The 13972-nt window shown below is 44.1% G+C and overlaps 2 protein-coding genes across 2 annotated transcripts; one reads left to right on the top strand and one right to left on the bottom strand.

The window, feature by feature from the left end:
* On the bottom strand, positions 1-1950 carry prorsd1 (prolyl-tRNA synthetase domain containing 1). The gene is made up of 4 exons (XM_068568009.1): positions 1783-1950; positions 1074-1199; positions 862-951; positions 1-676 (listed from the first exon to the last, which is right to left on the bottom strand). Exons 1-4 carry the CDS (start codon positions 1861-1863, stop codon positions 464-466), a joined length of 510 nt encoding a protein of 169 aa, XP_068424110.1. The 5' UTR covers positions 1864-1950; the 3' UTR covers positions 1-463.
* A 3857-nt stretch (positions 1951-5807) lies between these two features.
* On the top strand, positions 5808-13082 carry LOC137779814 (5-hydroxytryptamine receptor 7-like). Its single transcript, XM_068568008.1, has 2 exons — positions 5808-6764; positions 7781-13082. The coding sequence occupies exons 1-2, from the start codon at positions 6175-6177 to the stop codon at positions 8673-8675; spliced, it is 1485 nt and encodes a 494-aa protein (XP_068424109.1). The 5' UTR covers positions 5808-6174; the 3' UTR covers positions 8676-13082.
* Positions 13083-13972: the final 890 nt, after the last annotated feature.

The raw sequence follows: 13972 nt of genomic DNA, 5'->3' as shown, positions 1-13972 counted from the left end.
TAAAATGGACCAAACATTTATTTTGGCAAGAGTCTCTGGAAGTTGATTTTCACAAATGTACAATTTACCGGTATTGACAATGACCGTGATATTTAAAACCGAAACGTTGAAACCATGTTAATACACGTACAACAACATGTAAATAGTCCAACGCCTTTTAAATCATTTGATATATATAGTAACGGTTACACTCTCTCCACCTCCCCATGCTCGCTTTAATTTACCAATAAAGAGACATATTTCTCATGTAAAATAAATACTTTGGCTACATTAACTGTGCCGTACAAGTCAGATATCGTGACAGCCCTAATTTGGTAATTTGTCATCCTTTTGTTTTTTTTAAATCCTTGAAGCAGAATAAAGTTCATATTTGGCTCTGCCGGTTATTTCCATGCCCCATGTTTCCTCCCTGCTTCCTGCTCGTGGTCCACTTCTTCTGCTCGGGTTCAGGTGTGGTCCGGTCCTACTCGAAGCTCTCCAGGACGGGCTCGTGTCCCGTTTCCTTGAGGAAGCGCAGCAGGTCGTCGGGTCGGAGGCCCGCGGTGGCGGCGTTGGTCATGGGGTGGAAGTAGACCATCTGGTGGCCTCCCTCCACCAGGTCCCGGTCCAGGACGAACTTCACGCTCTGGTCCCGGTCGAAGAGCAGAGCGAGAGCCGTCGCGCAGCCCTGACCCACCTGAGGGGAGACGGACGGAGGAAAAGAACAAAGAAATTAGAAATTAGACCGCAAAGAAAGCTATCAGAACCAGCGACTGGAAACCAGACCAGCCTGTAATGGGATGTGAACAATGGGGATAGTGTTCGTGATGGTGACAGCGGCTGAAGAATGACTTGACACTGAAGAACAACTCTGTTTCTCACCTTGAGTTTCTCCAACATGGCCGCCTCGTCCGCGAAGCGCAGGTTGCCACTGCCGACGCCGAGCTTCTTGGCCAGGTCGTTGAGGTTCACCTGCATTGGAACAGAGAGGATTATGGGACGCCGCATTCAGGACGCAGCGTGACCTCTTCGGAAAGGCCGGATGGCCGCGAAGGGGGAGGGGGAGGTGGATGTGCAAAGACGTGTGAGCCGACCTGGCGGTCGTGGCGAGCCGACACCAGCCACAGGCCTTTCTTCTTCTTGTCCTTCAGGAAGAGGTTCTTAGTGACGACGCCGCTCACGTCCTGCAGGTGAGGCATCATCTCCTCCACGGTGAACACCTGCAAAAAGGATGGAAAACATACATTTCTCGGATGTTTTCTCATGCAATTTCTGTTTTTTTTTTTCTTTTCCCGAAGACACTTTGAGGTTTAATATCTGCTGAACCGACTGATCAGTTTAGAAACTGAAATCTAATCGCTGTGGGACAAATACACTCATGCCTGCGTAGAGGGCCTCAGGATGACGCTAATTGACTCTATGTGTGTCGGTGACGCGACAAAAGTGAGCATGCGGCGCCCCCTGCGGGTCACAGCAAGGTATTGCAGCGAAAATGTGTCACAAAATATATTGCGAAAACTATATTACAGTTAGTACAATTAAGTGTATTGGAAAAAGCCGAATAGAAATGTGCATTCCCAATGACTCATGCTCAAAATATGCATCCGTGTGTTTAAAGATTGAAGTAGAGGAAATGTGTCGTTTTCTAGAGGATTCAATCGTTTTACAGCATTGTATTCATCTGACAGCTTCAATGACGTACATCATGAATGTGCTTTTGCTTTAAAAGAGTCACGATATAGTTAAAAGTGTGGACTCGTTGACGTCAGCGGAGTGATCAGAGAAAGCGGAGGGGTTTTTTACCGGCGGGTGCTCCACGCACGTCGTCTGGATGTTTAGGCTCTGCAGGTATTTCTCCAGCTCGGCCCGCAAATCTTCTGACATCTTTAATAAAATGTGTTTCTTTTTTTTTTTTTTTAAAAAGAACGAGGAGAAATCTGCAGAGGACTGGACAGAAACAGCTGCACGTAGAAGAACAAGAAGAAGAAGAAAACTCTTCTTCGTTACTGTCTTTGCAGCGGCGGATATCTTTACTGCCGCATTACCGCCATCTTCTGGACAATTATTGTTCCTGTGAGTTTCGAATAAATATATTTAAAAATACTCAACAGAAATGCCATTCCCAATAAATCATACCCTGGTTCCTCAAGATAATCCACAGACATTGTGGTGAGTAGTTTCATGTATGTATAGAGGAAAGAAAATAGTTTCTGACTTTTTGGACAGTGCAGTGAACCATACTGATGAAAACTCCATCCTCCTGTCATGGACCATCAGAAGTACTACATTCACATTGGATTTTGCATCACTCACAAATTCCATTGACAATACATATGGGTCAAGATAACAAACAGATAAACAGTAAAATAATGGATCCCGGTGTTAAAAACTACAACTAAGTAAGTTCAAATATTCTATGTAAAATCTTTAACCCTTCTATGGCGTTCGGGTCTGTGGGACCCATTTTCATTTTTCACCAAAGCAAAAATGATATGATTCATTATTTTTTTCAAACTCAGACTTATTGGCCTTGGCTCATTTTCTGCAAAGAACATATATCTGACAAAATTTTCATCGACCGCACACCGACTTGAGATACTTGTGATATTCATAATTTTACAATTTCCAATATTCAAACTGCTATAAAAACAGATCCTTACATTTGTAAAGTAACCTTACAATGCGGCCTTGTTCAGACTGACCTCTTCCATGCACATGTGTATGGCCGTGAGATTTTACTGTACAGTTTTGGAGAAAAGTGACTTCAAAATCAGTGTCAATGACATAATGATATTCATAAACATGTATGTACAATCTCAAGGCCATAAACATGGGCAGAGCAGGGGTCAGTCTGAACAAGACTGCCTTGTAATTTGACTTTTGACTCTGTTTTTATAGCCCTTTGAATATTGGAAATTGTGAAGTTATGAATATCATTATGACATGTAAGCTGAATTTGAAGACACTTTTCTCCAAAACTGTACAATAAAATCTCAAGGCCGTACACATGGACATAGCACAGGTCAGCCAGAACACGGCTGCATTGTAACTTTACTTTACAAATGCAAGGATCTGTTTTTATAGCCGTTTGAATATTGGAAATTGGGACATTATGAATATCATTATGTCATTGAAGCTGAATTTGAATGAAATTTCTCCAAAACTGTACAGTGAAATCTCACGGCCATGCACATGTGCATATAGACTGCGTTCTACTTTTAATTTACAAGTTTAAGGATCTGCCGTTTGAATATGAATATCATAGCTGGGTGAATGTCGTTAAATTAAACTTTAGTTAAAGCCGTTTATGTTCACAACCACGTCCACGATTTTCTACTGAAAAAGTGTTTTTCAGAGTCAAATGTCCTTGTATGAATATTGAGCTGCTGATAGTTTGAGCCGGTAGAGAACTGAAGGTAACTAATTACCAACAACCAGAGGAATGTGACGCATGCGCTGCACTTAATGCCTCCCAATATAAATCCAACATGTCATCACAAAAAGATGAATGGCAAAGAAACAAAAAACATGACCTTCATAAATACAGTTTATGTGATTGGAAAACAAGTTCTAGCATGGGGGGGATTGATATTCAGGCGTTTATGTATTCATGTATTCATATATTCATTGGCTGGACTTGTTATCAGCATCGTGGAGTGGGGCAATAAAACCAAAAAAAGACGATAAAGTTAATGCAATATTTGCAGATGATAGGTGGTAAACAGGTATTTATGAAGTCAGTATATTAAATCTCATGTGCATAAAAATGGCATTAGTAACAGTCAAACAATAAACTGATGTGTGCAGAGAGATGATGATGTCTGGATGACAAAAGAAACACACCCTCATTCATCCATTTTGTTGGGTGTAAGGTGAACTCTGTATGCGGACGCCTCCACATTCGCTCCATATCAGTCCATCCTAGAGGTGTTGGATGGTTTGTCAGGCGCAAAAGTGTTTGTTCCAAAAGTTTGCAATTCCCAAGGCGGAGTTTTAAACTCATCGGTCTCAGTTTCAGAGCAAAAAAATGTCAAAAACTGTCAGCAAACTATTTTAAAGTTGCTGAGTGTGCTAAAAAATAACAACATCAGGAGAGCGCTGAAGGTCATTGCACAAGTTTTCCACGAAGCCGCAGGTTCGGTGACCTGCTCCGAAGACACCGATGCCTCTTGTTGCTTGAAAAATACAATAATTCTTGCCGTGGTGGTTTCTAACATTTTGCTGACGGGAGCAGTTTTTGAGGCTTTGATAGCAAATTGGTGGAGATGCAGGGATTTGTTTCCATCGCTCTGGAGGCAGCGAGTACTCACTTACTTCCAGAGCTGCATAATCAAGAGTTATAGTCTGGTGTCAAGTGAGCAGGAGCTCATGCGGAGAGGGTTTTTTGTTTTTTTTCCACCGTGACCCTGATTAAATGTGACTCTAAAGGGCAAAATCAACAACATCACCTGTTAAAATCAGCAATAAACAAAGTTTTCACAGAAGATACACAAACTCCATCCTGAAGATGCTACTGCAGTTTAAGCTCCACCTGAATCCTAATAATGAAACAATCAGACTAACTTCAACTTCAAATAAAGGGGTGATGTGTCGATATGGCCTAAACCAATGAAGCTCAAGGGTTGTTTTTTTTTACGTTGCCTTCAATAAATAACTATTAGTGGATCAAAATCAAGTGAAATTGAGCGATATACCCTGTGGGCCCCATGTCTCCTCGAGGACCTCTACAAGGGCCCGAACCCCAGGCTGAGAACCACAGCGCTTAAAAATAATGTATTCATATTGTAAGAGCAAAGGAAGTACTTTACACTGTACAATATACAACCTAAAATGTGTAAATATAATATTTAAACACATAATCTCATACGGAGAAGAAAAGAAATGAATTCCTGCAGCAACGACGTGCAGGAGCTCCTTCTGACCGCTTGATGGCGCTCCTATCCACATCTATCCGCATTAGTATCACACCCACGTATGAGGTTATCATGCAATAATTGGGCTCAGATGAGAAAATTAGGGGAAAAAAGAGGCTTGGGGAGCACTTTGGGTTCCTGCTCTCCCCTCCAGCAACACAAATTAAATAAGTTCTAAAAGTGAGATGAGGGAAGATTGCACCTCTTGTCCCAACTCTTATAATTGAATGACTCCGCTTGAACCAAAAATGAGAATCAGCTCTCCAGCTCTCCATCACATGAACCAGCCGATAAGATTGAACCTGCCTTCACTCAATCATCCTGTGTGGTGATGAAAGTAATGAAAAACGTTTAATACCCCACAAAAAAAAATCTGGCCTTATGAGACCATGTTATCATCCAAAATATGTCAAAATGCTCCTTAGTGTTTCTTGGATGGATGATTTGTATAATAATAGCAATCTTCCTAAATGTCCGGCAACAGCCTTCACGCCATCGATTATTGTCCATTCACGTGCTGTGTAATCTCACCCCTTTGTCTCTCTCTCTCTCTCTCTCTCTCTCTCTCTCTCTCTCTCTCTCTCTCTCTCTCTCTCTCTCTCTCTCTCTCTCTCTCCAGTGTGCATGCATATGTGCGTGCGCATGAGTGTGTAGAAGGTGAACTGCTAAATATCGCAGGCGATACCAAAATACCCCCTAAAATTCGGTCCCTGTGCGCAATTACGCACGCTCATCCACGGACACAGTTTGTCCTTGCCAAGACGATTTCCGGGGAATTAATTCCAGAGAGGCCCAAGAGTTTGTGTGGTCTGTGGATAAATTTTTTTTTGTTCACCTTTTTTTTTTTAAGATTGGCTTCTCGAAAGCCTATAGGCTGCATCCAACATGCCTTTTGACGTCACATGCCAACTTCTGTGAGCTGTATATACGCGCACCTTGGGTTTTAAGTGTCTATCCTTCTCCACGTGAGCATGAAAAGTCGCGTGGCTGGCAGGGTGGACACCAAGACAAAATAAAATCGCATTTTATAGGTCAAGTATTTTGGGAATATGCCTGCAGCGCGCCACGTGCGTAATGACGAGCGTGGTTTTAAATAGAAGAAATTAAGGCGTCGAGGCTTCATGAGGCAAAGAGAGCATGTCAGAGTAGTTTACCCTGACGGGGGCTGTGGAAAGGAATTACTCATTTCTCACACCAACGCTGGCACATCCGTGCGCGTCTATGTCACCACCACCGGACGGGTCTCCAAGTCAATGGATAAAAAGGAACGGAAGGCTGCAGAATGGTTGTTGCGGGATCGAATAACGGAACCGTCGGTAGTGGCAACATGAGGTCGTCGTTCATGCTCGAGGATAGAGTCGGTGGTGGTGGAGATCCAGGGGACTCCACCATCATGACGATCTCGGAGGCTCTCGCGCCCCGGCTGCTGAAGATTGCGCAGGGCGCCGCAGAAGCAGCGGCGGCGGCGGCGGCGGCAGCAACGACGTCTCCATCCACCACCAGTCAGCCGCAGGTCATGGAGACGAACGGGACCCAATGCGGCGAGCAGATCCTGAGCTACGGCTGGGCTGAGAAAGTCCTGATCGGCGGGGTGCTCACCATGCTCACGCTGGTCACCATTTGCGGGAACTTGCTGGTGGTCATCTCCGTGTGCTTCGTCAAAAAGCTGCGCCAGCCGTCCAACTATCTGATCGTCTCGCTGGCAGTGGCCGACCTGTCGGTGGCCCTGGCCGTGATGCCGTTCGTCAGTATCACGGATCTGATTGGTGGGCAGTGGATATTCGGACAGTTCTTCTGCAACGTTTTCATCGCCATGGATGTGATGTGCTGCACCGCGTCCATCATGAGCCTGTGCGTAATCAGCATTGATAGGTGAGATGAACTTATGTTGTGCTTTAGACTAAATGATTGTTTCAAAATGCAGTGATATGATATGTCAAATAATCACACTATATAAAGCGACTTCATATTTATTCAGACTGTCAGAAAATACACACTTCGTTCATTAATAATCTTATTTTATTGCACACTGTTCCCAAACTGCGATGCGTAAAAGTTGAATAAAGCCAATTTTCCACACGTAGATTTTGCCAGTAGAAACATTTGTCAATAACCTATTCATTTTTATTTAATCCCACTCCCCCCCCCCCCCCCACCCTCCCCCACGCCATATTCTTAATAATAAAAAAAGGTCTGCAGTCTCAAAAGATATTTGGTCGCTTAGTCACAGAGACGAGGGGAGGTCAAAGCGCGGAGTCTCACTGTGGCTCAGGGTCTCTCTCAAGGACACTTGGTCCCTCACGGTGAGGCTCGTGACCTTCGGTGTGCTCGGTTCGTTGTCCTCTGCGCACCAGGTTCGTTTTTATCTGAACATCCTAAATACAAAAGGGTCCACGTGGGAGTTGAATCAATTCGGGGAGCAATGCAGAAAATTACTGAAATTGCACCAAATCCGAAGTTGAAATGACTTTGATAAATGATTCCTATCTTTTTGTTGGCATGTAGTTTTATAAGTATAAAGAAATAATGAAATCATTCCTTTACAGCCTGCATTTCTGTTGTGGGCTGTTGGGTTAAATCAAGTGAATATTGTTTAAAACTGTATAACAGTGGCAAACAACCCAGACATGTAGACCAAAGCTTTACTTAAAACTGGAAGATTTGCTGATCACATATGGTCTTTTTTGGCATATTGGGACAGTTTTTAACCTCATGGCTGCATATGGCGAACATATAGCACCTTGCCCAAGGGCACCTTGTTAAAAAGGTGGATGAGGTATCACTTACGGGTAACGAAAGGCAGAAAAAATACTACTGCGTTGGAGTATAACTTGTATAAATGTGCCTGTTTGTGAAATCATTCCTCACGCACGTTTCGTTCTCTGTAGGTATCTGGGCATCACGAAACCCCTGACGTATCCCGTGCGGCAAAACGGCTGCTGCATGGCCAAGATGGTGCTGTCCGTGTGGCTCCTCTCGGCCTCCATCACGCTCCCTCCTCTGTTCGGCTGGGCGCAGAACGTCAACGACGGCCGGGTCTGCCTCATCAGCCAGGACTTTGGCTACACCGTCTACTCCACGGCCGTGGCGTTCTACATCCCCATGTCGGTGATGCTGATCATGTACAACCGCATCTACCGCGCCGCCAAGCTCAGCGCCGCCAAGCACACCATCACCTGCTTCCCGAGGGAAGGGGAGCGCGGCGCGGCTCCCCGGGGCGCCAGGCGGGGGCACGAGGCTCAGCGGCCGGCGGTGTCGGGCGAAACCGGAAGCGTCGAGGGCACCGAGGGCGAGCCGGAAGCCGAGGAAGAGGAGGAGAGCTTGGACTGCGTGGCGGCGGCGTTCAAGCTCCAGCGCGAGGTGGAGGAGGAGTGCAGCACGCGCGTCTCGCGCTTCCTCAAGACCGGCGAGCAACACCAACGCCGGAAGAGGAAAAACCAGTCCATCTTCAAACGGGAGCAGAAGGCCGCCGCCACCCTGGGCATCGTGGTCGGCGCCTTCACCTTCTGCTGGCTGCCGTTCTTCCTGGTGTCCACCGCCCGGCCGTTTGTCTGCGGCGTGGAGTGCAGCTGCGTGCCGCTCTGGCTGGAGAGAACTCTGTTGTGGCTGGGATACGCCAACTCCCTCATTAATCCCTTCATTTATGCGTTTTTCAACCGCGACCTGAGGACCACCTACAGTAACCTCCTGCGGTGCCGCTACCGGAACATCAACCGGAAGCTGTCGGCGGCCGGCATGCACGAGGCCCTGAAACTGGTGGTGAAGCCAGACGCTGATGTGTAAAGTTGTAGGTCTGCCAATCAGCCAACGCCGCGGAGATCAACAGGGACCGCAAGGGAGAAGGCCCGAAGGGAAGGGGGTGGGGGAGGGGGTTTGGACTGTGGCACGAGGGCCACCGCGCTGCCAGAATGCTTATTTCCCTCAAATTTGTACAATGATCACTGAGGCGGGATGAGGGAGGAAGCTGTGATTAAATGGATGCCTGTGAAGGAACACGGAAGAAGCCGAAGTCTTTTCTGTTTCTGGGGATTGGGGAAGGTTTATCGCAGTGGTCGAAAGATTCATCCTGTCTGAATCGTGGCTGCTGCTGCTTGCTGCTGCAGTGGACTCTTGGTGCCGTGTAATGACCGTGCAACAATTGTAGTAACGGTTGCTACCTTGGTGCATTCAAAACTGATTGCTACCCCACTGAACAGTCTTTTTGCAAATGTCGGCGGTGCGAGACACAGACTTTGCACTCGTCCATCACCGCAAGTGGAAACGCTCTAACTCAGTAGCCAGTGTCTTTCTATTTTCTGATTGAGCCAAGGAAAAATTGCCCTCGCCAACTAAAAAAAATTTAAAAAACGGAGGAGTTGTTGGAGCTCAGCAGGGGCCGTGTGGCTAGAACACCAAAATGTCTTCACCGTGGTCCCCCGGTCATCACAGTGATGCGGTTTTTCACGGCGTCTCAACGTTGAGTTTTCCATCATTGGACAAGCGGGATAACATGTAGACACGTTATGATAAAAAAAAATTTAAAAACGCAACCAACGTGTAAAATGTGTTCACAAATGGACATTGATGACCGGACAAAGCTTATTTCAGAGGTCAAATGGGTCGCTCTTATGATCTATCATACCTGATATGAGTTTATGTCTTTTGAAGATGCTTTTATTTTGGAGGGGAACAATATCACTGTGTGGTGAATGTGCCAAAACATGCTCCTTTTTCTTCTATTCAAGACCACTTACTTGTAAAGAAAAAACTATATTAATCAAGATCAGATGTTTTTTGTTTTACTGTTTTTGCTCACACAAACATATTTAGGAGCCAACACACACCATGAGATCCCCTTTTGGATCGTTTGATTGCAGCTCATACTTAGTCTCTACTCAAACTATGCACCTTGTGTTTTTTAGATTTGACACAATGTGCGACAGTCTCCCCTTGGCGGATCGTGGCTCAGTTTTGTCCCCGTAGTGTGTTACATCACACAATAGCTTGTGAAACAGTCACGATCCAGACAAAGGCAAACGGAGGAGTGGATCACGGTTAAAACTCTGAGCTTTCACAATGACCTACTTTTCTTACATCCTAGTGACATTATCCTGATCCGTATCCATTTCACACCAAGTCATTATCGGCTAAACAACGGATGGAAATGTTAAATAAATGGCCGTCAAGATTTGTTAGACCCCCCCCCCCCAAGGTAAGGTCCTAAAACCCCAAAGACAATTCATTTGCAGTGAAAACTGGACTGGACCTGCAATTTCTAGCCATTTTTTGCTTGAAAAATGACTTAAAGCCCCTGAAAACATGGTTTAAATCTAATTATATCTAACATTTATGAGAATAAATACTTCTTAGTTGATATTTAAGAAACATTAAACACTAAAAATGTAAGCCAATCTTCTTAATCAAGGTTGTGTGGATGGATCAAAACACACTGAGACACTATTCCTTTTACTTCCGTTGGCAACATTGAACGGTATCACGCTTTTCACCTGTTAACCTTCTGCTATTATTGAGTTCTGTGGGATCTCAGACACCAATTACAGAGACGCAGGAGCTGATGTAGCTGTCTCTCGGGCTATTCATCTTGGATGAGGCTCAGAATAGAAATCTGATATGGGCGTAAGAGGAGAAAGAGCAGATGATAGGCGGCGCTTTCATTGGTGCTTCCACCGCCCATAGATTAGACTCTCAGCTCAGAGTTTCCTTATTGTAAAGCACAGGTTTAGCTCCCGGGGGAAGTGGACCGGAGCGCTGACCAGGTGCATACTGTACGCACATGAAAAATGTAATTTGATGTTAATGTCATACCTTGTGTATAATAACAGGAAGAGGCTCTTACTGTATGTGGAGTGGAAGCCCCCTGAACATGACAGCTGGGACATGCTCAGTCCTATTTCTGCCATTTCAAAAAAAAAAAAAAAAAAGTGTACAAAGAAGAGTAGCAAAGAGGTTTCCCTGCAGTATTGGTTTTGTGTTTTGGACTTTTTACTGCCAGTATTAGTACAGTCTGTGCTGCTGAACTTGTGTCCTTGTTAACTTGAATTTGTACCCGCTGAGAAGAAGCCACAGTGGGCGGGAAGTCAATTTCATAAATATCTCTTTTTTACACTGAGGAAGTGTGAACACTGTAAATGCTTAATTTAATTCTACTTCTAATTATTAATTAAAGCCGCTCTGTGCAAGATTTTCGTAAATACACCCAGCGTCTGAGCCTTAATCACTGAGCGGGACTGCAACAGCGACGCTGCAGATTCACCCAGTTTGCCAAAATGTATTTTAAAAAAAGAAGAAATGCCAGGCTTTGATTTGGATCATTCTCCTCCGCATTGTAAATTAAAAAACTGAAGAAAAAAAAAGTAAACTTGTCGACCAGACTATCAGAAAGCTTTGTTCTTTTAAAAAAAAAATCATTTCATGATTATGGCTCCAAAAGGTTCTTTTAAGAAGTGAACTATTGCCGCTACCTATCTACGGTTATTACCTCGTGAAAATCCTTTGCTGCCATAGTTTATGGTTCTGCACATTCGTGCCTTCAGCATTTTTAAGGAAAGCAATCGTCTCACTTTGTGAGGGCCGCGAGCTGAAAAAGGTTGCGAACCGCTGAACTGTATCTCTCCCCGGGCTCGGCGCCGACGTGGCACGGCTCCATTTCCTGTCGTAGAATTTATGGCGAGTGTTTGCCAGTAGATATGAGCTGGTGCACAAAAGGAGTTTTCAAAAAAGCATTCAAAGCAGAGAGGACTGCAAAACCTCTTAAGGAGCACACGACTGGAATACATACACCACGATAGCTAACGAAGGACTGACGCTATTGTTCGCTTGACAATATCTACATTTGAAAATATTCACAATAACACAATAAAAACGTCAACTCGTGTGGTGACGGGACTTAAAAAAAGAATCGACAAAGGAGGGAGTTAATATTGGCGCAGTCGTGATAATCACAAATGAAAAGCGTGGAACAAAATGTATTTAGCCCCTATATTTCGTGACATACAAATAGCTTCCGGGAGACAGCTTTGTCCCGGCACGAGACGCGTCACATGAAGAGAGGAAGACAGCGGGGAAAGGAGATGTGCAGAGCGGTAAATTTAATTTAGAAGCACACCTGTGGCATTTGATGGTGGTCGGCTGCGTCTCGGCCTCAGACGGGCTGACAAGGGTGACTGAATGTGTCGTCCCGAGAGTTTGAAAAAAAGCCTTTTTTCTCCGTTGAGCCGCTTAGTGATCAGCCCTAAAATACTCTGGTGGCCGCACACACGTATGAAGTACCAAAGTGAACAATAGCCCAATCTCTTTTAGGTTCTAGCATCCCTTACCTGGCATTATTATTTATTAATTAATTCGTTTTGAACTGAAGTCCAAGCTTCTGAGACCTTTACAGTGTAACTTGAAAGCCTGCATCTCAAAAAACTATTATATATATATAATATGTGACAATTTTACTCCCTCATTGTTGTGGAGAAGCTTTTCTGATACGCATTTAAAAAAAAGAGAAAAACCTAATCATTTGATGTTTGTCGATTCTGAAGTGACTTAACTTAAGTCCAGTTGTTCCTAATATGGTATGTAAGGCGATCCCAAAGGGGTCTAAAGATAAAGCTAAGAAGTTGCAAGATGATTACCAAGGTGTTGGGCAATTAAAAAAAGAAACATTTCTACGCACATTTCGCTTTTTTCTTGTGTAATATTGTGAATTATACCACTAAATATATAACATAAAAGTCTGAGAAGGAAAAAAAAAATAGTGCAACCTGTGATGAGTGTCAAAAAGATGGAGCGCTGGTGAACAGCCATGTGACGATGTGGAGGTCTGCGTTGATGGCAGCTAACATAACACATCATGACACAACAGAGCCGATGGCGGTCGAACAAAAGATGGTTCCATGCGGAGTATCCTCCGTGTGAGGTCAACATACATCGTAGAAAACAAATGATTGCCTTTTCAAAAGGACGTCAGATAATATAGGATCTACGATGACTGACATGAGACACTTTTCCATTCGAGATCTTAGGGGTGGGAATCACCAGAAGTCCCACGATACAATATCGTCACGATACTTAAGTCCCGATGCGATATTATCGCGATACATTGCATATTGTATGGAAGCTCATTTCCACCACACACACACCAAAAAAAAATAGGACCCCACCCACCCAAAAAAAATGTATTGTCCTAATTTTTTTGAGTGTGTGTGTATTGGTCCTAATTTTTTTTGGTGTGTGGTGTGAATGGGCTTCCATAATATTGCGACATAATGCCATTTATTACCATTTTTTTTTCAACCGCAAATTGTCCCCAAAGGAAAACTTTTTCACCAAAAAAATTAATGGATTTTATTATTCTAGGACCAAAACGTTTAGAATTGATTAAATAAAAGTTCCGTGTATCGATACAATATCGCCACGCAAAATATTGCGATACTATGCTGTATCAATTTTTTGACTCACCCCTACTAGATCGTGTCTTGCTGTCTGCAAGTCTGCCAGAAATATCTGAAATTTTGATTTTTGTGTCGACAGATGCTCCGCCTGAGAATGTCCTCGAGGCCACAATGCACCACGATGTAGTCCTGTTTCAGAGCATTTAATCACCCTTTTATAGCACATTTGTACCAAAAGGGGATGTTCCTCACCGGGATTATATACAACATTGATCCTGCAGGACTTTGTACTGCCAGCAGCATCAAAGTGCCCACAACAAAGACCGGTCCTGTGGGGGAAATATTCCTTTCATATGCTGTTAACCACACATTTAATGAGTGATGAATGCGGTGCATACTGTATAATACGGTAGACACAGGAGAACGAAAAGGAGTTGACTCCATTGCTCTCCTAACGACCTACAAAGCACAACAAGACGAGCTTCATGGGATTTATCTGGAGGGACGAAATGCATCTTTGACCAATAAAAAAAACTATATTTCTTGCATAATAACCCACAAACAATTACTGTGGACAAGATTGTAAAATATGTTGTTCGCGCAGTCAAGGTGAAACCTTGCTCTTCCAGGCTTTTACTCGAATTAATATCCTTTTTTTAAAAGAAAGTTTTATGACCTGTGTGGCAATTGCAATTCCTA

Source organism: Clinocottus analis, unplaced genomic scaffold (assembly GCF_023055335.1).
Source record: "Clinocottus analis isolate CAN_PGR_092001 unplaced genomic scaffold, fCliAna1.0.p SCAF_8, whole genome shotgun sequence".
NCBI lineage: Eukaryota > Metazoa > Chordata > Actinopteri > Perciformes > Cottidae > Clinocottus > Clinocottus analis.
Note: the sequence above shows the minus strand (reverse complement) of the source record. Positions and strands in the feature narration are given on the sequence as shown.